Source organism: Lontra canadensis, unplaced genomic scaffold (genome assembly GCF_010015895.1).
Source record: "Lontra canadensis isolate GAN:19392208 unplaced genomic scaffold, GSC_riverotter_1.0 scaffold18, whole genome shotgun sequence".
NCBI lineage: Eukaryota > Metazoa > Chordata > Mammalia > Carnivora > Mustelidae > Lontra > Lontra canadensis.
This window is the reverse complement of record NW_022631012.1, coordinates 6,529,231-6,554,336: the sequence shown is the minus strand read 5'-3', so window position 1 is coordinate 6,554,336 and position 25,106 is coordinate 6,529,231. Positions and strand designations below refer to the sequence as shown.

At 39.0% G+C, this 25,106-nt stretch overlaps 1 protein-coding gene across 1 annotated transcript in view; it reads left to right on the top strand.

The window, feature by feature from the left end:
- PTH2R (parathyroid hormone 2 receptor) overlaps window positions 1-21,276 on the top strand; it is an 86,783-nt gene extending 65,507 nt beyond the window's left edge. Inside the window, exons 9-13 of the mRNA XM_032860271.1 lie at window positions 4,625-4,691; window positions 10,546-10,640; window positions 17,395-17,533; window positions 19,523-19,564; window positions 20,881-21,276. Coding sequence (XP_032716162.1) covers window positions 4,625-4,691; window positions 10,546-10,640; window positions 17,395-17,533; window positions 19,523-19,564; window positions 20,881-21,276 — 739 coding nt within the window. The remainder of the gene's footprint in view (window positions 1-4,624; window positions 4,692-10,545; window positions 10,641-17,394; window positions 17,534-19,522; window positions 19,565-20,880) is intronic.
- The last annotated feature ends 3,830 nt before the right edge of the window (window positions 21,277-25,106 follow it).

The following is a 25,106-nucleotide window of genomic DNA, read 5'->3' as shown; positions in this document are numbered from 1 at the left end:
CTCTTTGAAAAAATGATATTGGTATTTTGATTGAGATGGCATTGAAAATGTAGATTGTTCTGGGCAGGATAGACATTTTAACATTATTTTTTCTTCCAATCCATGAGCACGGAGTGGTTTTCCATCTTTTTGTGTCTTCTTTGATTTCTTTTGTGAGTGTTCTGTAGTTTCTAGAGTATAGATCCTTTACCTTTTTTTGTTAGGTTTATTCCAAGGTATCTTGTGGTTTTTGGTGCTATTGTAAATGGAATTGATTCTTTAATTTCTCTTTCTACAGTTATATTGTTAGTGTATAGAAAAGCATCTGATTTCTGTGCATTGGTTTTGTATCCTGCCACATTACTGAATTGCTGTATGAGTTTTAGTACTTTTGGGGTGGAGTCTTTTGGGTTTCCCACATTAAGCGTCATGTCATCTGCGAAGAGAGAGAGTTTGACTTCTTCTTTGTCAATTTGAATGCCTCTTATTTCCTTTTGTTTTCGGATTGCTGTTGCTAGGACTTCTAGTACTATGTTGAACAATAGTGGAGAGAGTGGGCATCCCTGTTGTGCTCCTCATCTCAATGGAAAGGCTGTCTATTTCTCCCCATTGAGAATGATATTTGCTGTGGGTTTTTCATTGATAGATTTTATGAGGTTGAGGAATGTTCCCTCTATCCCTATACTTTGAAGAGTTTTAATCAGGAATGGATGTTGTATTTTGTCAAATGCCTTTTCTGCATCAGCTGAGAGAACCATGTGGTTCTTCTCTCTTCTGTTATTAATATGTTCCATCACATTGATTGATTTGTGAATGATGAACCACCCTTGCATCACAAGGATAAATCCTACCTGGTTGTGGTGGATAATCCTTTTAATGTACTATTGGTTCCTATTAGCTAGGATCTTGTTGAGAATTTTGGCATCCATATTCATCAGGGATATTGGTCTGAAATTCTTCTTTTTGAGGGGGTCTTTGCCTGGTTTGGGGATCAAGGTAATGCTGACCCCATGGAATAAGTCTGGAAGTTTTCCACCTGTTTCTATTTTTTGAAACAACTTCAGGATAATAGGAGTTATTTCTACTTTGATTGCTTGGTAGAATTCCCCAGGGACTCCATCAGGTTGTAGAGTCTTGTATTTTGGGAGGTTTTGATCATTGCTTCAATCTCATTACTGGTTATTGGTCTATTCAGGTTGTCAGTTTTTTCCTATTTCAGTCTTGGTAGTTTATAGCTTTCCAGGAATGCATTCATTTCCTCCAGGTTGCTTAATTTATTGCCGTGTAGCTATTGGTAATAATTTTTAATGTTTGTTTCTATTTCCTTGGTATTAGTCATGATCTCTCCCCTTTCATTCATAATTTTACTAATTTGGGTCCTTTCTTTTTTAAGTCTGGCCAGTGGTTTATCAATCTTATTAATTCTTCCAAAGGATCAGCTTCTAGTTTCATTGATCTGTTCTACTGTATTTCTGATTTCTAATTCATTGATCTCTGCTCTAATCTTAATTATTTTCTTTCTTATGCATGGGTTAGGCTTAATTTGTTGTTGATAGTTTGTGTATTCAGGATTTTTCTATTTTTTTCTATTTTTTTGAGGGAGGCTTGGATGGCTATGTATTTCCTTAGGACTGCCTTTGCCATATCCTATAGGTCTTGGACCGATGTGTTTTCATTCTCACTGGTTTCCAGGAATTGTTTAAGTTCTTCTTTGACTTCCTGGTTGACCCAAACATTCTTGAGCAGGATGGTCTGTAGCTTCCAAGTGTTTGAATTTCTTTCAAACTTTTTCTTAAGATTGAATTCCAGTTTCAAGGCATTATGGGCTGAGAATATGCAGGGAATAGTCTCAGTCTCAATCTTTTGGTATCAGTTGAGACCTGATTTGTGATCTAGTATGTGGTCTGTCCTGGAGAAAGTTACATGTACGCTTGAGAAGAATGTGTATTCTGTTGCTTTAGGGTGGAATGTTCTGTATATATCTCTGAGGTCCATCTGGTCCAGCATGTCCTTCAAAGCTCACGTTTCTTTGTTGATTTTCTGCTTAGATCATCTGTCTATTGCTGAAATTGGAGTGTTCAGGTCTCCTATTAATGTATTATTATCAATATGTCTCTTTTTTTTGGTTAACAGTTGGCTTATGTAGTTGGCTGCTCCCACGTTGGGGGCATAGATATTTACAATTGTTAGATTTTCTTGTTGGATAGACCCTTTAATGATATAGTGTCCTTCTGTATCTCTAACTACAGTTTTTGGTTTAAATTCTAATTTGTCTGATATGAGAATTGCTACCCCAGCTTTCTTTTGAGGTCCATTGGCATGAGACATGGCTCTCCATCCTTTCGCTTTCAGTCTGGATGTATCTTTAGGTTCAAAATGAGTCTCTTGTAGACAGCATAAGGATGGGTCCTGTCTTTTTATCCAATCTGCAATCCTGTGCCATTTTATGGGAGCACTTAGGCTGTTCACATTGAGAGTGATTACTGACAGATATAATTTTATTGTCATCATGTTGCCCATGAAGTCCTTGTTTCTATGGATTGTCTCTGTATATTTCAGTTCTATATCATTATTGGGGTATTTCTCCTCTTATAGACCCCCCCCCCTTAATATTTCTTGCAGGGCCAGCTTAGTGGTCACATATTCATTCAGTTTCTGTCAGTCCTGGAAGCTCCTTATCTCTCCATCCATTCTTAATGACAGCCTTGCTGGATAAAGAATTCTTGGCTGCATGTCCTTCTCATTTACTACCCTATGTCTTGCCAGCCCTTTTTAGCTTGCCAGGTCTCTGTGGACAGGTCTGACATTATTCTCATATTCCTCCCTCTGTATGTAATGAATATATTCCTTCTAACTGCCCTTGAGGTGGTTTCCTTGGTTCTAAGATTTGCACGTTTTACTGTTACATACTGGGGCATTGGTCTCTTCTCCTTGATCTTGGGAGAAGTCCTCTCTGCCTCTAGGACACAAATTCTTGTTTCATGCCCCAGATTAGGGATGTTCTTGGCTACAATGTGCTCAAATATAACTTCTAGTCCTCTCTTGACAGCCTTTCAGGGATCCCAATAATTCTGACATTGGAATATTTCATGGCATCATTTATTTCTCTAATTCATGGATTTTAAGCTATTTGTTCCAGGCCTCCTCCTGTTCCTTCTTTTCTATCAGTTTGTCTTCTAGATCACTAAGTTGTTCTTCTGCCTAGCTTGCCCTAGCTGTTAGAATGTCTAGATTATATTGGGTCTCATTGATATCATTTTTGAGTCCTGCCAGATCAGCTCTCATTTCTGCCCTTAGAGATTATATGTTGTCATTAATTGTTTTCTCCATCCTAGCTATTATCTGCATAACTGTTACCCTGAAGTCTATTTCTGACATCTTGCTTAAATCCATATCCATTAGTTCTGTGGCAGAGATCACAGTCTCTGAGTTTTTCCTATGTTGGGAGTTCCTACTCTTAGTCATTCTGTTGAGGGGTCATTGAGGGAATGTACAGAGTCCAAATTATTGACCACAACCTAAGCAGGATGCATCTGTTTCATAGGGACCGTAGGGTTGTCAGCCTCTTGTTCTTTGAGCCTGTCTTCTGGGGGAGGGAACTGCCATGCTGCTACTCAGGCAACCCTATTTGGGTGGAGTTGCCCTGCCCTCTTTGTGGGGGAATGGGCTCAGTGAAAACTGCTTTTGGGGGGATTTTGTTCGCTGGCAACTTTCTCTGGCGGCTTTCTGCATCCCCGCCAAGAGTCAGAGCAGAAGTGACTGTATCCAAACCTCTGTCTCAACAGAGAAATCTGTCTGTTTGGTGAGCACTCCAGGCCACACCTTCGCCACTTCTGTCTGTGCTGCCAAAACCCGCATCCTGGGTTGTACACCGCACAGCAGCACCCCCAGCCCTTGCTTCCAGGTCCAGGCACATCTCTGCCTTTTGTGCTTCTAAAACCGCCAGTTGCCTCCAGTTCCCACGTGCCCCTCCCCAGCACTGCCGCCCCCCGGCACCTCCAGGTTTCAGTCTGGGGGGCTGCCCTAAAGTCCTTTCCCTGCTACTACCAGTCTGCGAGTCTGTGCCTGGTCCCCAGAGAGGGAGGCTTTTGTGCTCCAGAGGTACAGGATTCCAGATGCTCCCTCCCCCTTCCATTTATCTTCCAATAACTGCCCACTGAATCACGGCTCCCTGCTTCATACCTCGAGAACAACTCCCTGAGATATTGTTTGTAGAGATTCAGATATATCTTCTTACATCACAGACTGATTTAGTGGGTGTTCAGAATGGTTTGATAGATATCCAGATCAATTCAGGGGACCAGTTGAACTAGGGTCCCCTGATCCTCTGCCATCTTTCAGGTACTCCTGTGCACCATATTTAAAACACGATAATTTTTTGTGGCTCTGAAAATAATATTTATAATCTTCTATCGCTAATAGTATAGAAACTAGGTCCTATTACACATTTTTTTTACTGGTTTTAGTAACACATTTAGTACACATTTTTTACTGGTTTGGGTGTTTTATGAGATTTCTTTTTGTCTACTTATTTTTTAATCAAAAGCTTGGGACTAGAATGTTCAGTAAAACTTAAATGCTACATAATTCTCACTGCCTATTTGCTTTGCCACTTTATTCATGAAAGTTCTTTTTCATGTCTCAGATGCTGGGAACTTAGTTCTGGAAACATCAAGTGGATTTACCAAGCCCCAATCTTAGCAGCTATTGGGGTAAGTGTTAAAAGCTTATGTGATGGAAAGAAAGAAAAAAGGGTGCATAATTAAACTGCTGCTAAAACCAGGGGGAAGTGTGCTCTCTCACGTTGTTCTACCAAGGCTTAGGAGACTTGCATTATAGCAATAGCTGTTGGGGGAGCCTGGACTGGGGATCACACTCATATTCACGGGTGACACTGAGATCTATACTTAAAGCACACACCCTCCCTTTAATCAGCTAGCACATGGATGCAATTCTGGGGCTTCAAAATATCTGTGAACTTGTACATGTTCAAGGAGCTGGAAGGTTCTAAAACTTTTCCCCCTTTGCATACATTATATTAGGGCTCCACTTTAACGTTCTGATCACTTGGTAGTAGGTCAGGAGAAGTCGTCAAATAGCCAAAGAATGGAGGAATTACTGAGAGAGAGAAAAATGATAGTATGATTCATTATAAAGCATTGACTAAAGCTCTCCCTTGGCACACCTTCCCCAAGGAGTTAAGATGATTCTGTTTGGAAACATAATCCATAAACCCTGTCGGATAGGTCATGGATTATGTTTAATATTTCCCATATTATTATTATGGGAAAAAGACTGGAGTAAACAATGCATATTGCATGTACCTTTTCTGTCTGTTGTATTTCACCTACATATTATTACATGTGTGTTGTAAAAGAAAATAAATTTACTCTTCTTTGTGTCTAATACAAGTCCCCAAAATGTTTATTCTTAATTTCCCTTGAAGATTTTATCTCATTAGCTTCTCCATGGTTTGATGAAGAAATTATACTTGTATTAATTCAAGATTATAAACATCTTAAAAAGAGGACTTATGTTCCCATATTAACTGTTAAATCACTTGAAAGTAATGCAGCCGCCTAATTTTTAACTAAATTTTTTTTTTTTGGTCTTTGATCTCCAATTTCTCACATTTCTCATTTTGTTTTCTGTAACATAATGCATCACCAGGTTTATCATTATATTGCCATGTTTGATGGCAGAGGGACAACTATTAATGGGACTGAGGTTTTGTAGGATCAATCCAGAATCAGAGAAAAGCTTATTTCTCTCATAGGAAAAATACAGAAACAGAAAGAGAGAAGCTTGAAAAGGACTCATCATTTCAAAAAGCCATTGAGTAAATGTTTATAGGGAGAAAGAAAATATAGAAGACTTTTAGAGAAGCCAGTTTGTATCCTTGCTAAAACAGCCCTTTAGCAAATTAGATCCCATTTCAATGTCCTAGGAGAAACTGGGAACAGACTGTGGATAAAGGAATGAATGACTTAAATTTATAAACTGTTATCATTTTAATTTTAATGAAGTACTGCTATCTTAGTCTAGTGATGAACTATCCCATCAAATCATCTATCGATAAACTGCATCCCTAGGGAACATTAGTGAACTTAAAGATACAAATTAACTTTATAAAGTAGTGTCTAGCCTTTACTACTCTTATTTCCCTTTCATCCACTGATATTCTGTCCTCATCTGTGCTTGCCAGCCTTTCATCTTCTTTCTTCCTAGTTCCTCCTCCACTGTATTTGTTCGTCCATCGCTTACCATCCTCTTTTTAAGGGGATAACTTAGGTCTTATTACTTTTTTGTGTCCTCAGTGCCTTGTACTGGAATTGTGAAATGAGATAATTAAGTATTATATGAAAACGGCACATTTAAGAACATTAAGTACGAGTTTTCATTTGACAAAAAGAAAAGACATATTAAAACTCCAAGAAATCCTTACCAAATTAAGAATTGAAGCAAAGAACAGTGGACAAAAGTACATCATGAGACATCCTCCATTGAAACAGTTGATTTTTAACCAAAGCTTTGTTTTTTGTTTGCAGATCTTAGTTACTTACTCACAGTCAACATGCATGAGAAGTTTATTTGCTGAGATTTCTACATTGCAAAGAAAAACAGTAAAATTAGGTGATTATAGAGGTTCTAGAAAATTCCCCATTGGGGAAAGGGAGCTAGAAATGATGGTATGCCCAATGCATCTGCATTTTATTTTTGTTAAGATTTTATTTATTTATTTATTTGAGAGAGAGGATGAGAGCGAGAGAGAGCATGAGAAGACAGCAGGTCAGATGGAGAAGCAGTCTTCCCACCAAGCAGGGAGCCCGATGCGGGACTCGATCCTGGGACTCCAGGATCATGACCTGAGCTGAAGGCAGTTGCCCAACCACCTAGGCACCCTGTGTATGTATTTTAAAGAAAACTTAGATGAAATCCATTTTCATCTTCTTGATTAAATGATGACACCTTCAAAGCAAAAATTCTTTAGTATTTTTCCAGTATCACAATATCCATTTAATCTCAAAAATCATGGTCACAATCTCAGGGTTGTGAGATCGAGCCCTGCTTGAGATACTCTCCCTCTCTCTCTCCCTCCCCCCGGACATATGCTCCCTCTCGTTCTGAAATAAATAACTAAAATCTTTTTTAAAAAATCAAAGATTCAAGAACACCTTTCTATTCACTGAATTACCTTTTTGTTTTAGTATTATAATTCAATTATCACCATTCCCTTTAAGATTCCCTCATTTTATTGTAGAACCAGTCTGTAAGGGAAGAGATGTGCCCTGAACTCCATCCTAGTGTTTTGAGTGAGGTGTCCCTTCCTCTCAGCTGTTTAGTGTCCTGAAGCTAGAAAGGATGATGCAAATAATAACCACAGACACTGCATAGTGCCATGCAGTGGCCACTGTTCTTAGTGCTTTATTTACATAGATTTATCTGATCTGGGAAGTGGAGAAACTTCCCAATCACACAGTTAGTGAATGGTAGAGTGGGATTCTAACTTCAGGGTCAGTGTCCCTACCCAATAAGCTCCCTGCACTTACAGTAAAATCCAACATCCCCAGTAGTCTAGGGAAGACCCTGTCACTTGTGTTTGCACCCTTTACGTGTCATGCCTCATCCACATTTTTTCCTTTCAGTTCCTTGAACCTGTCCACCTCTGTCTCCTCCATGTTCTGTGCTGCATTCTTAGAAGCCTGGAATGTACTTCCTTCTATCCCTCCCTTGAAATGCAACTGTTCATTGTGGCCTTCTTGATGCCTCCAGTCTAAATTAGGTCACCTGTTATAACCCAAAGAGCAAGGTGAGGTTTTTCTCTAGATCATCACAATGTATAAAACTTCTGATAGTTGAAAGTCCGTCTTGTACACTAAGTCATAAGGACCATATTTTCCTAAATGTCTGTATTTCTAGTACCTAGCAAGTTTCCTGACCCATAGTGATCACTCAATAAATACTTGTTGGAGAAATAAAGCTGGCATACAAAGTAGATGCCCTGGAGAACTGGTAAGAGGAAAGAGGTTAAATAAGAGCCCAAAGCAAAGTTAGGTATGATTACGGAATCTTTGAGTCCATTTCATGCAAGCTTTTCATTTCTAGAGAAGGAAACTAAAGCCTACGCAGATAAAGGTCACATAGCTAGTGTGACAAAATAAGATTATAACTACATTTTGTGACCATGTTGTTTTCACTTGTGCTCCAAAACATGTCAAGATTTTTTCTTGAATTTATGGGAAAAAGGTTTTTTCTCCATTTTTAAGGTAATGTTTATAGTATTTTATATATCAACTCTGGATAAAATATTTGCTTTTCACACTTGCATTATATGTAGCATGGTTTTATATAAATAAATATGCTCCATATATGCTATCAAAAATTATTTGCCAATACTTTTATTTATTTAATTTTAATTTTTTGAAGATTTATTTATTTGAGAGAGAGAGAGAGAGCGCACACAAACAAGCATGAATGTAGGAGGGAAGGGCAGAGGGAGAGCAACAGAGAGGATCTCAAGCAGATTCCCTGCTGAGCATGGAGCCCAATACAGGGCTCTTTCTCACGACCCTGAGATCATGACCTGAACCAAAACCAAGAGCTGGACACTTACCCAACTGAGCTTCCTAGGCATTCCACCAAAACTTTAAAATAGAAGTTGGATCCCTCACTGAATTCTGGCTTTGGATATTAGAATAGCAGTAATTCTATTAATTGGCATTTGTGTATCTGGGAGTAAAATCTGAAAAAAAAAAAAGACACCAATTCTCATGAAGGTTAAGCAGAGTGGGTAAGGTGAACATTTAAGTATGACAAGTGCTGTGGTAGGCTTCTGAGAAAAGCTGACATTCAGCCTGAAACCTAGGAACGAGCTAACCTAGTAAGGAAAGGAGAGCAGAGGAAGTGGAAGAATGATCCAGGCAAAGGGGACTCCGGGAACAAAGTCTCTGAGATAGCCTGAAGGGCCAGAGGTTTCAAAACTTAAATTTTGAGTTCTTTGTTTTGATTCATTTGTGGTTCACTTTGAATGCATCTTTAAATTTTTAATTGAGAAAGAATCTAATGTTTATGTTTGCATTATTTAAAAGCCATATTTGCATAAAATTTATTCAATGTGTGACTAGTTTTAATGCTTAGGGAGTGGTCATTTTATTCACCTTCTCAGTTTCCTATTTCTTTGTTTTATCTGTACTTTGCCTGAAGTAGACCTTTAAGCAAAATTTTAGAGGAAGTGCACATGAGAGATACAAGGACTCTCTAAATAATTTTCTCTAGAGTTATTTCTACACCTTTTAAAATGAAATTTAACAATCTCACCAGAAGTTTCCAATTGGTCTTGTTTTTTTCATTCCATTTGCCCAGTGTGTAAGGTCATTTATAGACTCAGATCTTCCTTTAGCAAAGGAATTTTCCTCTCATATTTTTATTGATTCCTTCAGTTTATCATAATCTTTTCTACAGAGAGAGAAATAAATCTGTACGATGACTCTCAATTCCATGTCATACGTGTAAACATCTCTCCCCTCATCATACGGGTCTTTGTTCTTTATCCCCCCCATTTGGGAAGAGTCTTCAGTGGTCTTCTACATTGCTCAATGTGTTCTTCTGCTTTGTTAGATCTACTGTTTGCTGTTTCTGATATTGATTTTAAAACTTGATTTATTTTAGATTCTTTACAATCTTTTCTTAATCAATCCTGCTCTTTAAGAAATTTATGTCTTCATCTCAATCTGCTATAACTCAACTCTGTTTTATGGGCAGCATGATGTTATGGTGGAGTCCCCACTCTCCATTATCCAGGTCGCACCGGCTTCAGGGCGCTGCTGCTTGCTGGCTGTGTGATCAGGGATAATTTGTGGAAGCTGTTACTCGGGTTCTTTACCCACAAAATGGGGACAATGAAGTGCCTATCTCATGGAACTGTTGTGATGACTAAGAGTCAATTTACCTCATACACTTAGAATAGTAAATAAGTAGTTGATAACTTAGTTCCTAATTCACCTTTATTCTCTACTTCCCTAAATTATTCAGAGTAATTATTTGGAATTTTACCCAACTGGTGTAGGAGCTATCAGTGTGTATGTACATGGGTATATTTTATTAACTGATCTTTTAAGGCAACACCCTGTACTTCTCATTTGTTATAAGAGGGACACCATCCCCCAAACAACTCTGCTATTCCTCTCCCTAAAATAGACACAGAAGCTGGGAAATTAATTTCAAAAAGAGCAGTTAGTTAAATTTACATAGTAACTATTATTCTTTATCCTGCCAGTCTGCCACAGACTTTATCTGAACTTTCGTTTGGAAATTCCCCATTTGTTCTTGCAGATCGTCCTCTGGTATTTCTATTCAGTGCTATTGAGACTTTTTATCTCTATGTTTTCATGAGGGCAACTCATGAATCACTAACCATCCGATATCTTATCTCAGGGTACCTCATTCACATTTGTGGAATAGGTAATTTTCAATTTTTGAATACAAAGAAGTTTAATTTATACAAATTTTTATAAAAACCTTGGAGACTCCCTTAATAATGCTTTTCAATATTACCTTCTCTTTCAGCTCAATTTTATTCTGTTTCTGAATACTGTTAGAGTTCTGGCTACCAAAATCTGGGAGACCAATGCAGTTGGGCATGACACAAGAAAACAATACAGGTAATTGCAGGACAGGTACGCACCAGAGGAAATATTTGTGTTACTATTTAGAAGAAAGAACAGATATTGATTGATCTGAAATGTCTCTGAGAGATAAATTTATGCATATTAATTTTCATTTGGTTTAATTGTGCAATTTATCAAGAGAGTATATGTATTTTAGGAAAATTTAAATAACCCAAAACCTTCCTAATGTGTTTAAATTTTAAGTATTAAGTAATATAAAATTTTAATTTGTTCTTAGCATATTGGAATTTTCCCATAAACTGTGTGACTTCCTAGAAAATCTCTTGTTGATGATCTTGGCAGACAATTTTATCTGTGTTCTTAAAATAATATAACTGAAAATATCAAGAAATTGAGTTTGCTGTATTGTTTCCAATCGGTTCATCAGACTGGCCTCTACTGAATGTAAATCTTTAAGAACTTTCAAATGTACTGATTGAGTGAGGTCTGTTTTTCAGTCTTTCAAGAAGAAAGGGGAAAATTGAGTGTCTATAATCATTATTGAACTATCTTAAGGGTGTGTCAACTTTTTCCAATGATCATTTTGGGAGTTCTGAATAACAGCAGCCTCTACCCAACTGGATATACACATCCAGTAGTCTGGTGGATTTGATCTTCTGGTGGAATTGATCTTCATAAATATCTATTTCTTTTTGTCTTGGTTTGTTAGGAAATGCTATCTGAGACATAGAAAGGAAGAAACCATAGTCAGCATTTTGGTCCTGTGTCACAAATGTTCTCAAAGCCCTTTGTTGAGTCATTTCCCTCTACTGTTTAGGCAACATTCACTGTCAGGAAGAAAAGATGCTGGGTGTGGACTGGAGTCTGGAATAGGCTGCGGAGTATGAACAAACCAGCAGCTGTAGGCTCCAGCCATTTGTAATGTGCTGTTAGCGGTAGCATTATAAATTATGCCTGAGAGTTTCCAGTGATGGCCCTTTGTTATACTCATAGCATGTCTCATGTTACATCCCATTGATGAAGACAAAGGCCAAAGGATGATAGAATAATGGAAAACGTAAATAGCTTTCCATTCTTTTCCGTAAAGTGGAACAGTACAAAGGTTTCTGAAAGTTTATTTTTCTAGCCCTGAATAAAAGCTCCTATTTCTCTAGTTCTGAATGATGTGAACTTGTACTTTCAGTTAAAAGTTTCCCAAGAGATTTGAGAAACTCTGGAGAGGACAAAGGGTGAATTAATGTAAAAAATAGAATAGACAATACTTTGAGTTCATTCATAGGAGATTATTTCTCAAAATAAGGGAAGAGAAACATTTATCAAAGATTAAAATAATCTACTATTTAGAATTCAGGATAAATTTTAAATAATTGGGGGCCTGGAAATTTTTAAATTTTGGAGCCATTAATTTGAACAGGGTCTAGGCTAATAGTAGTCAGGGAAAGTATTTTCCAGCCAAATACATTTATTTTTAAGTAGCTGAAACCTATTTAAATTCTTAATAATGTTCAAAGTTACAGATAAGATGGTGAGGAATGACTTCATCTTTCATTTTGGAGAGAAACATGTGGTTACTTACTTGGCAGTGATTTGAGAATTCAGTATTTTGCTTCTGAGGTCTTAGATCACCTGATTTAAATATCTTCTCACTTTATAAATAAAGAGACCTAGAAAAGTGTAATTTGTGTCTCTATCCCAGTGAAATTCTATCTTTGAAGTTTAACTGAGTATTTAAATTTACATCCACTTATTTTTGTACCTTTAAACTTATATTTCATTTGGTCATTACATTTGTCAAACAAATGCTCAAATACCAAATATTCTTGCTAACAATGAAAAAACATAGTATATTATATTTAAATTTCCAAATGGTGGTATCTAAAACATTTTTTAAACACATTTCCATGCTTATTCCTCTCTGAAAGACTAAAAACATCTTTCAAAGCTGAGATAGGTGAGTATGTGCACACACATAAAGACAGACTTTGGAAAAGGACAAGGTATCCCCTCATTGATATAGTGGCTTAAAATTGAAATGAATCGCCTTTGACTCAGGTCATGAGCTCAGTGTCCTGGGATTGAGCCCTATTGTTGGGTTCCCAGCTCAGCAGGGAGTCTGTTTCTCCCTTTCCCTCTGCTCTTCCCCACTATTCCTTCTGTCTCTTGCTCTCTTTCTCTCCAATAAATAAATAAAATCTTAACAAAAAAACTGAAATGAAATAATACAGTCAGCTTTTAAAAAACTGCTTATTTTGAGATAACTGCAGAATTATATGCAGTTATAAAAGTAATACAGAGGTAAAATAAAACATACAAGTAATACAGAGTTGTAAAAATAATATACATATATGTATGTAATATATAACATATATCCTTTACCCAGTTTCTCTCAAAAGTGACATTCTACGTATCTGTAGTTCACATTAGTTATTTTAAAACAAGAAGGATTTTTCAAATTGTGTAGAAAATTAAATAATCTATCAGATTTAACAATAGGGCTAATGCATTTCATTCTTTTTTATATTACAACTCAATTTCCTTAAGAGAAGATTGTCAGGACTGGAAGAACATGAGATATGAAAAATGCAAAATTCAGTGGAAAAGAACACTTGAATATTTTGGCAAATTTGACTTTCGATTCAATATTAGACAAAAATTGTATTTATTATTTTTGGAATAAATGCAATCAGTGTTTGTTATGCAATATGATAGTAAAGAGGACAGATTTTAAATTGAATCCTCTACTCATTGTCTAACTTTGGGTGAATACTTTCCTTTTCTGAGCCTCTATCCTTATCTGGACATGAGAAAATAATGGCTCTCTCACGTGGTTGGCAGAATAAAAGAAGGCAACCGGTACAGGAAATGACAGGAGCATGATAGCCAATAGCTTCATTGACTGACTACCCTTCTTGTGCCATGCAAGAGATTGAGAGTTAAGAAGACATGGTTTCTGCCTGTGAAAAAAATTTGAGAAAGAGAGAAAGAGAGAGATTGATTTAATTAAAGTGAGAACAGTGCTAGTAGAAACGCACTTCCAAAGTGTTATGTGTATAGAAAAAAAGGAAAGATTCAAGCTCAAGAGAGATTGAAAAAGGCTTAGGGTAAATACTACTTTTTTAAAAAGCTAAGTTGACTCTTAAAAGAAAAGTAGAAAACTTCCAGCACTTTTGACCTGGAGAGAGAGATTGCAAGAATTGGGTATCTGTTTTCTAAGTAGGACGCTGAGTCCTACACACCATTTGATTCCTTTATATTCCTCCCATGGCTTTGCTCTTGGATGCAGAGCCACAACCATGTCTCCAGCAAGCCAGAAGGCCACTTCAGCTGGTGCAACCCTGATCATCTCATTAGACAGCTGTGCCTTTTTAGAGAGCCGGGCTGCAAAGATGTAAAATGTGCATGAGTGGCCAGATGGACACCAAGCAAATCAGTGCCCAGGATGGCTGCATGATTTGATGTCGGTGGAAAAATCCATCTTATAAGTGAACAGACAGAGAGATGACCCATGTATACATTGGCCAGGCACATGCCACTGCTTCAACTTGTTCACTGTCATTGAAGGATAAATTTTAAAAGAGGATGTAATCATAAATGAACACGCCTCAAAGATTTTATTTCATTGATTAATGAAGGAAATGGTAAGGCATTGCATATGTTTAACAGATAATTATAAATGTTAAAATGAATTTACAAATGGATGCCAATTAACAAATTATTAACATTCACAGAGCTGTAATTAGTGGCATTGCATTGAACACAAATTGCATTTCTATGGACAGAACTTATTTGCACTGTTGTGGAGGGCAGATTTCTAAGATGAACCCCCCCCCAAAATTACTACCTCTGGTGTACATGCCCTATATAATCCTCATCCTTCACACACCTTCTTGAGCAAGACCTATGATGGGATAATCTCTCCCTCGATTAGGTTACATTATATTGGAAAGGTGATGGGGTAGTCACTCCTGTGACTGGCAGTCTGGAGAGAGATTGTCTTGCAGGCTTTGAAGAAGTAATCTGACGTGTTGTGAAGGTCTGTGGTTAAGATCTGAGGGACCTCTTAGAAACCGAGAGAGACTAAATAGATATTGGTTTAAGCCACTAAATTTGTGGTGATTTGTTTCATAGCAATAGAAAATGAATTCAATTACTATCTGGTTTTCTACAAGTTCACTTTTATCTCTACAGAGCTTTTATAAAAGAGCCTAGTCACAGATAAAGGGAGAGAGAAAGCCCAGATGGCTGAGCTAGCAGGATTCCCAATAAATTTTAGTCTGACAGCTTTTTCTTACTCTGCATTGAACCAAACTCTCCGTAAACTTTTACATTTGTGATCATTTCACAATGTGTTTTACTTCTTTCTCCCTCCCTCCCCCTTCCTTCCTTCCTCCCTTCCTTCCTTCTTCACTCCCTCCCTCTGTCCCCTCCCTTCTTTTCTTTTTTTTTTTCTTTTCTTCTTTGCTTTTTTTTTTTTTTTCTTTTTGTTTTAACCTAGTTTTTGGTTCCTAGACACACACAATAGTAGCAATTAAAGTTAGCTTGATTTTGAGAATAGTCTCCAGGGGGATTTATCCATTCATCTTAAAGGAGGAAGTGCAGGGTGGGTTTTTTTGTTTGTTTATTTTTGTTTTTTTCAGATTGATGTTAACCAAGACTTCTAAAATTCTGCAAGTATGTTCCCCTTTATCTGATTAGAGTGAATTACAACATCATGAAGGTACTCACAGTGTCTTGCTCATATATGCAGTGATGTGAAGAGGATAGTCACTAGACAGGTTTAGGAGGAGCCTCCGAAAGTTGAGAGAATGAGTTAGGTAAGAGAAATCCATTGTCTTATCAGAGATGCTGCCTTGAATGAAACAGACTTTGGGTAGAATTTTCAAATTAAGTAGACTATAGGTGAGTCAAGGTAGGAAGTGTGGGACTAGAGCAGCATAGGAGAAAGCCCCTAGACCACCAGGGAAACTGGGTGTGAGGCGGAGCAGATGGCTCTGAGCCAAGAAGAGTAGAAGGCCTGGCCACTAGTGAGAGATACAAGAGGCAGAGGAGAATGAGATGGGGCAGGTGTGCAACTCCAAATGACTAATTTAGGCATTTTAGTACAATTCTGTGGGATACCCAGCTCCTGCAGGAGCCAGAAAGATGGTTATAGTAGGAAAATGGATGTGTCTGGAAGATGATCCTCCCTACGAAAGCGTTAGACTGTGAGAGCTCTTATAAACTTCTGGGCCCTGTTCCCTCATTTTAGAGAAAAGAAAGCTGAATTACAGTTACTCAAGAAGTTAATGGCAAATCTGGAACCTGAATCCAGTTCTGTTTAGCTTCACTCATACAGGTTATTTCCAAGAAGAGAACTAAGTAAGTTTATAAGTAAGTACATAAGGAAGGAAGGAGGGAAGAGAGGCAGGAAAGAAGGAAGAAAAGTAGCTGGCGGTAAGACTAGTGAGACAGGGAGAAGGTTGCAGTTGTTTGAGATTACTGAGGTATAAATGATTTGTAAAGAAGGGAATATTTGAGAAATAAAGAATCAACCAGATTTGGCTATTTCTTGAATAAAAAGTACAACAGAAACACATGATGTGCTTGGGTGTATCAGCTATCTGCTGTGCAAATGGATTGCTGCAAATATCTGTGGCTTACCAACACACTTGCTATTTGACTGTTTCTTTAGGTCAGGAGTCTGGACATGGTTTGGCTGGGTCTCCTGCTTCAGAATCTCTTGCAAGACTCAGCTGATATGGCTGTCAGGACTGCAGTCTTATCCTAAGACTGGGGAAGAATCCACTTCCAAGAATCCATTGCCAAGTATATTGTTGACAGGATTCAGTTTCTTGCGGGCTGTTAGTTGATGCCACCTCTCCTTGCCATCTCTCCCATTCAGTAGAGTAACTCACAACATGGTTACTTGTGTCCTTGAACCAAACAAAGGAGAGAGTTTGCTAGTAAACTCTCTTTTTTTACTAGCAAAATGAAAGTTATACTCTTATGAAATGTAATCACTGAAGTGACAGCTCATCATTTTGGCTGTAATTGATCAGTTAGAAGCAAGTTCATGGTCTTTGCCCACACTCAAGGGGAGAGGACTAACAAGAATGTAAATACCAGGTAGGGATCATTGGGGGCCATTTTAGAATCAACCAACATCTTGGAAACCTGGGGTTCCTCCAGTTACACAAGAAAATGTATATGAAGAGGTAGTTATGGGAAATAAAGTCACATTGCTTAGTTTGCAAAAAAAAAAAAAGAGTACAAAACCTAGAACTGTAGATATTCTGTAGGATATTTGACAGAGGATATTTAGAAAAGTAGGAACTACTGACCACATGCAGCTTATAAGAAAATACGAAATGATTAATGCAGATCCAAATGTAAGAAGAACTTAGGGTGTAGTTAATTTTAAAATGAAGAAATGTACTCTATGAAAGTAAAGACAGTTAACAAGGATGGCGGTATCTCAAACATAGATGTTAAAATAAATTTAGGGCAGAGAAAAGGGGCTTTTCATGGCTTTATGAAAATAGCATCCTATGCCAGAGGAGTGGAAATGGGATTAGAAAGATTTAAGGGATAATAATCTTGGGAAATGAGAATAAGTGACTTGATTTAGTATAAAAGGGCAGGAAGAGGAGGGAGGGTAATAAAGGCTAGCAGAAGCCATGGGGTCAAAAGAGATGGAAAAAATGCAGCCCCCCTTACCTCTGGTAAGCTTTGCTTTTTTCCCAGCAAGCTGTCTCTACTGACGGGCACTGGAAGTTGATGAATATAAGGGCTTGGTATTCTCTTTCAGGAAACTCGCCAAATCAACCCTGGTCCTTGTGCTGGTCTTTGGAGTGCACTACATCGTGTTCCTGTGCCTGCCGCACTCCTTCACGGGGCTGGGCTGGGAGGTCCGGATGCACTGTGAGCTCTTCTTCAACTCCTTTCAGGTAGAGAGGGCAGCTAGTAATGTGGTTCTTGCATTTTGCTTTTATTCCCTGCTTGCAACTTTGTTCTCTGCCCCTCTGTTAGGCTTTCATGTCCCCACAGGGCCATGAAAAGGCATTATTCTCTGGAGTCTGTGCTTTTAACCTCTGACCAGAGCAGGAGCTGCTTCTCACAAATACGCCTGGGCAATGAGACAAGAAAGCATATTGTTGTAGAATATGTAATGTGAACAGACTAGCATGTGTGTATGGAAAATAAATGAAAGCCAAAGAAAAAGCAGACAGGAAGAGGGGGAGAAAAGGAAAAAGTAGCTTCTTTCCCTTTTATCTCATTTGAAAATATGATTACCATAATCTCTCACATGGCTTTCTGTGGACACCATTCTTCTCCTCCTGGCTACTCACTTGCTGCCTCCCACGGCTGCCTTTAATCTAGTCTCCATACAAGGGTCTGAAGGATCTTAAAAGTAAATTTGATCATGTCTGTTATCTACCAGAAGTACCCAGAGATTTCCCACTGCACTCAGAATAAGATCCAAATGCCATTTGTTGCCGGGCACAGCCCTCTGTGACAGGGACCCTGTCCAACTGTGACGTTGCATGCCGTCATGTTCCCAGTCACCTGCTAAGTTTGAGCCCCACTAGCACTTCCACACTTTCTGTTCCTTGAGCTCATTCCTGTCTCAGAGTTACTGTTCGCTCTCTCTGGAAGGTGCTCCCTGCTAATATTCACAAGCCTTTTTCTTGTCACTCAAACCAGTTTAAATGCCATCTCTTCAACTCGGTCTTCATTGAGTTCCCCATTCATTGTATCTTTTCCATTCTCTTTCACGCCGCTTGTTTGGCCTGCATAGCTCTTATTATTTTACATTTTTCTAGTGTGGCAAGTCGTTTATATTTTATCCATCATCCATATTTCCTTTTAGAATGTAGCTCTAAGGGAACAGGGACCTTCTTTGTCTTGATTGACTTGTTTATTCCTGGCATGCTGAGCAGTTTGCCCTGTAGAAGCTCAATAAATATTTTTGAACGAGAAAACAAAAAGTTTCTTTGTCTTTTTACCATATAATAGCCTGTGTCCATAGTTCCAGCATTCGCAGTGTATAAATATCTCTTACCAACCAGGGGATATTCTGTAATCCTTGAGTGACAGCATAAATGAAGCTAATATAATAGAAATTGTCACGGCCAGTGTGACAAATCGACCAGGAATGTGAAGGTAAGAGGATGGTGAAAAGAAATTAAGAAACAAAGAGACGGGGGCAGGAGGAGCACTGAGGAGGATGTCCAACAGTGCCGATTTTATTCCACATCTTACAAGCATTTATAAGGCAGACCACAATGGGAGGAGTAATACATCAGTACCTAGTCAGATGACCGCAAGTTCCTATAACAAGTTTACATTAACTACAAGCAAACCTCGTGATGCCAGGTAGTCACGGCTAATGCCATTAGCTACTATTGATGCAAGACAATCAACCAGGGAGTGGGTTATGGGAAGTATAGGAATAACAAGGACCAACTAAGAATTCATGATCCTGACCACATTGTTCCCTTCTGTAGGGAGAGCGTGTGGGAAGTCACGTAGGCGAGCACACGACACATAGCACAGACCCTTTCTCAGTGTTACTCAACTTTCCCGTCCTTAACCTTGTCAAGGCGTCTGGACTTTAAAGGAGACACAAGTCAGGGCCTGGTTTGGTCCTCCACTCCAACCGTGCCGTGGCCTCCAACAAGAAATCAGTTATTTGTGTGTCTTAGAGTGTTTTATCCCATTACTTTGTTTGGTTCAGCTGACGCCAAGGAAGGATCTCAGACAAATATAATGTAAACTTAAAGATTTGGAAACACTAGGAGAGAATAGTTCATAAAATTTCCTGAAGGAAGCAAAACACAACCCAGTTTTTCAATGTATGTATTATGATCCAAGGTGCCTGAGTGCTGTGAACTTCATGAGTTGTCAGCATGCTAACCTTCTCTTCTGTTCCCCAGGGATTCTTTGTGTCTATCATCTACTGCTACTGCAATGGAGAGGTAGGTTTGAAGGACCCCCCACCCCCGTCCCATATCCCACAGCTCTAGCTCCAAGTAAGCTTGTAAATGGCCATCACGGTGTGACCTAATCTCTTTAGGATTCCCAGGAACTACAGGAAAAAATGAGTAGGGAGAAAGGAGATATTTCAATCATAAATGATTTTGAGGAAAGCAAGAATTAATGTAAATAAGCTAGAGTCTTTCTCTCGTAGCACTTTTCAATGTCAATTCAGTTGGAAACTCTGATAGCAAAATACCAACTTGTTAGAGTGTAAACTGATACTTGGAAGGACAGTGAATTTTGTATTCCAGTCAATACTTAAACTGATATTTAATTTCAAGTTCTATAAGAAACAACATAAGTTTTCTTGAGACAAGAAAGAATATTTTGATATATTTAAGACTATACAATGGCGACGGGACGCTTTCAGTTCATTTAGGGGTTGGCTGGGGAGAAGTAGCCCTACTGTGCTTTCAGGTGACACCAGCTAACCAGATTTCTACTGTTTTCCACAGAACTCCCAGATAAGCTCCTTTTTGGTAAATGGCAATAGCAGTAGAATAGAATCTTCAACCACAGGTTGGAAGCAAGAGCCCCACCCCATTAATAATGCATTTGCATGCTTGCTTTTCATGGTATAAGTTTCTTCCCCGTATTTTCCTCCTTCAGTATGCTTATGCAAAAGTGATAGTATTACATTTCAGGTTGAGTAAATTCCATGCCATTCTTCAGCCACAGCTGGCACTATTTATCTTTCCTTCTCTTCCAAGGCATAAGCCTCTTTTCCCTCTCCCACAAGTCAGATGTTTCTTTCTTTCTCTTTCTTTTTTAAAAAAAGATTTATATATTTGAGAGAGAGATCAATATCAAGTAGGGTGGGGGTAGGGGCAGAGGGAGAAGGAGAGAATCCCTGAACAGGCCCCCCCCCCCCCGCCCCCGCTGAGCCCCCAGGCCAAGGGGCTCTATCCCAGGACCCTGAGATCATGACCTGAAATGAAATCAAGAGTCTGACGCTTAACTGCCCGAGCCACCCAGGCTCCCCACGTCAGATGTTTCTATGGGCTGCATTTGAAATTCTATTAAAATAGTGATCTGCGGTAAGTCCCTTCACCTTTCTCAAAGCCTCCGCTTGCTCATCTCTGGTAGCGTACCTACCTCCGAGGTTTTTCGAAGTTGAGAGAGACTATGTACATCAAGTCGCTGGCACCCATGGTGGAAACTCAGTGATAACCATCCCTGACGCGCAAACGTCCAAGTCACAGGGCTCCAGGTCTCCCTGATGGTTTCTGACGCACCGTTGTTTCCTGCGACTTAGGTTCAGTCTGAGGTGAAGAAGTTGTGGAGTCGGTGGAACCTCTCCACCGACTGGAAAAGGACGCCCCCCTGCGGCGGCCACAGGTACGGCTCCGTGCTCACCACGTTGACCCACAGCACCAGCAGCCAGTCGCAGGGGGCGGCCAGCACTCGCCTGGTGCTCATCTCCGGCAAAACCCCCAGGACAGCCGGCCGCCAGCCCGACAGCCACGTGACTTTACCCGGCTACGTGTGGAGTAGCTCGGAGCAGGACTGCCAGCCACACCTGATCCGTGAGGAGACCCAGGAAGGGAGCGTGAGGCTGCGAGAGGAGATTCCAATGGCGGAGTCCCCCCGGCCACTGGAATGTAACCCAGACCCGGAAGGAAGCAGAGGAGAAACAGAGGACGTTCTCTGAGTCAACACCCGCGACTTCCAAGAGCGGATTCTTCTGGTTGTGTTAGAGTCTGGTTGGCATTCCTCTGCGTGAGCCGCCGAACTGAAAATCGAGGGTTCAAAGTGTCACTTCCCAGAAGTTTTCAGGTTGCATGATTGGATTCTATAAATAGTAAAGACCCAGAAGGAGAGGCGTCAGTGGAGCAGTTCATTACCTTATTTTGGCATTAAATTCTCTTCTAAATTGTTGGTGTGGTACGTGCTCTGTGATTGTTCATTTTTTCCTGCTATTTTTGGGTAGAAAACCATTTCGATTACGTGGCTCTAGTTTTCTCATAAAAATATCACTCTAAGTATGATGGAGATCATTCCATATGTGTCATTTCCCTTTTAAGAAATCAACATTCTCTTTTCCTCATTTTAATGTACTTATACAATTTCATTCCTTTTGCCTGTGCAGAGGAGCAATTAGCATCTGAAAACATACCTTGAACGATGAAAGAGCTAAGCACAAGTACACACTGGAAAAAAAAAGGAGGCTGGACTTTGATAATAAATTTGTGAAATATGTTTATTTCTAGAAACAAGGAAAATTATCAAGATAGTATTGCACCTATTCCTTCTTTTGAGTGTCTCCTCTGTGACCAGCCAAATCTCAGGTCTTCGCTCCTGAAAACCTTGACATGCCACCCGGTTTTCTCTGTCAGTGAGCTTGTGTCTGCAAACCGATTCTGTCTGTAATCATTTGTAGTGATAGGCACACTGCATCTGTGCCTTTTTCTTCTTTGTTCTATTATTATATTCCAAATCGCATGTGGAATCTGGCTTTGCTCCATTATGTTAACATTAAAAGTTTGTTCTAAAAATACATTTTGGGTCACTTTAAAAGATTTTCTCTCGGCATCTAACTTTGCTTTTGAGAACCAACGAATGCTCCTTCTTCAAAACTACAGGGATCAGCATGTAGCTGTAGCACTTTCCCGAATTTGAAACTTCAGTATGTTGTAGCACTGAAACATTTATTGAGTGCGTATCAGGTACCCACAATCCTGCTGGTTTCTTACAAACATTAACTTCTTTAATTTTCACTACAGACTTATGGTTCTGTTTTATCACTGTCACCGTCTTTACAGATGGCGTTGTGACTCCTAGAAGTGGAGTAACTTGCCCAAAGTTGCACAGCTAGACCTTGATGGAACATGGTTTCTGACCCAGATCTACTGACTTCAAGTCCTGTGTTCTTAACCATTAGCTCCACTATCACCAATATATATGTTTCTCATTAACCAATGAAAATATTCAATTAGTTTCTTCTCATAGAGAGTGCTTAAGAACTCTTATTATTTCTTAACCTTTGACCTTCATGATGTTTCCACTCTAGTGGGGCAGACAGATATATATATCTATATATCTACATATATGTATAGATATATATATATATATGAAATGAATATATTACAGAGCAATCTCTTTCTAAGTGAAACAAGAGAGGTCAAGCTGATCAATCTCATTGTGCTGAATGATTTAACCAACATGCAACTGGTGTCATGATGAATAAGGTACCCTGATGTCTACACACCATCTTGAAAAATATTATACTTTCCTTCTATGCTCATTCTTGCCTTCCTCCTCTGTGCCACACAGAAGTAATTTCCTTCCCATCCTGTTTAGGAAGGTGCCATTGTACAAATTTAATTAATTTGATTCTATGCTTTATTGTCACACTGCAGGCTGTCTCCTTACCAGGAAAGAAAGAGCATGGGTGGAAAGATTAAGTTCAGTTCTATAGCTAATTTTCTGCAAGACTTTATAAAATCACTTAGCTTCCTTTGTAGTTCAAGTTTTCTATCTTTAAAATGAAGATAATATCTGTCTACATTAGAGAAATGTTCTAGTGATAAGAGAAGTCACATATTGAAAGCACTTTGTAAAATAAAATTATCATACAAATACTTGGTTTGGGTTGTTGTTACATTACAGTTTCGAGTTAAAATCTGGCTTTTCTCCATTATGTTATAAAAGACCTTACACTACAGACAAAGTGCTGATATCCAAGATCTATAAAGGACTCCCCAAACTCAACACTCAAAAAACAGATAATCACATAAAAAAAAAAATGGGCAGAAGACATGAACAGACACTTCTCCAAAGACATATAAGTGGATAACAGACACATGAAAAAATGTTCCTCATCATTAGCCATCAGGGAGATTCAAATCAAAACCACATTGAGATACCACCTTACACCAGTTAGAATGGCCAAAATTAACAAGAGAGTAAACAACAAGTGTTGGAAAGGATGTGGAGAAAGGGGAACCCTCTTACACTGTTGGTGGGTATGCAAGTTGGTGAAGCCGCTTTGGAAAACAATGTGGAGATTCCTTAAGAAATTAAAAATAGAGCTACCTTATGACCCTGCAATTGCACTTCTGGGGATTTACCCCAAAGATACAGATGTAGTGAAAACAAGGGTCATATGTACCCCAAAGTTCATAGCAGCAATGGCCACAATCACTAAACTGTGGAAAGAGCCAAGATGTCCTCAACAGACAAATGGATAAAGAAGATATGGTCCATATATACAATGGAATATTATGCCTCCATCAGAAAGAATGAATACCCAACTTTTGTATCAACCTGGATGGGACTGGAAGAGATTATGCTGAGTGAAATAAGTCAAGCAGAGAGAGTCAATTATCATATGATTTCACTTGTGAAGCATAAGGAATAACAGGAAGGACATTAGGAGAAGGAAAGGAAAAGTGAATTGGGGGAAATTGGAGGGGGAGACAAACCATGAGAGACTGTGGACTCTGAGGAACAAACTGAGGGTTTTAGAGGGGAGGGCGGTGGGGGGTTAGGTGAGCCTGATGGTGGGTATTAAGGAGGACACGTATTGCATGGAGCACTGGGTGTGGTGCATAAACAATGAATCTTGGAACACTGAAAAATAAAAAGACCTTATTGGTCAGTACAACATAACAATTGTTAGAATATATTTCTTTTGATAATATGGAAAATATTAAGGGTTCTTACTTTTCTTTCTTTTTTTTGGAGAGATCATGCATGTGTATGTGCACACACGTAAGGTGGGGGAAAGGGCAGAGGGAGAGGGAGAGAGGGAATCCTAAGCAGGCTCCATGCTGATCATAGAACACAACATGGGGCTTAATCTCATGACCCCAAGATCATGACCTGAGTTGAAATCAAGAGTCCAATAACCAACTGAGACACCCAGGCACCCCAAGTGTTCTTGCTTTCTAAGCCAACCTCATATTTTGAGGTTAGGTTACTAATTCTTTATGTTAACAAGTATGAGTATAATCCTCAGAGTAATCAAAATTTAAAAGTTCAGTTATTCATTTTTTAAAAACTATTTTATTTATTTATTTGACACAAAGAGAGATCACAAGTAGGCAGAGAGACAGGCAGAGAGAGGGGGGAAGTAGGCTCCCTGCTGAGCAGAAAGCCCAATGTGGGGCTTGATCCCAGGATCCTGAGATCGTGACCTGAGCCGAAGGCAGAGGCTTAACCCACCAAGCCACTTAGGTGCCCCCAAAGTTCAGTTATTCATTAATTAAACAAATATTTACTTAAAACCTGTCATGTGACAGATACTACACTATGCCCTAGGGCTATAACGAAACATAAGGCATTAATCGATTCCCAGTAAGGAACAAAGAACCCCTTAGGTGCATGCTAAGTCTCTTTACCTCATCTGTGTACACAATTTTTCTTCCAGGTTTTGATGGTTGCATCCAGTTAGATAATAAGTTATACAAATCTTAATTTTATCAAGTAAAATACCAGGTGGTTATTGGATTGGCTGATCTAGTTTCAGAAATGCAAACT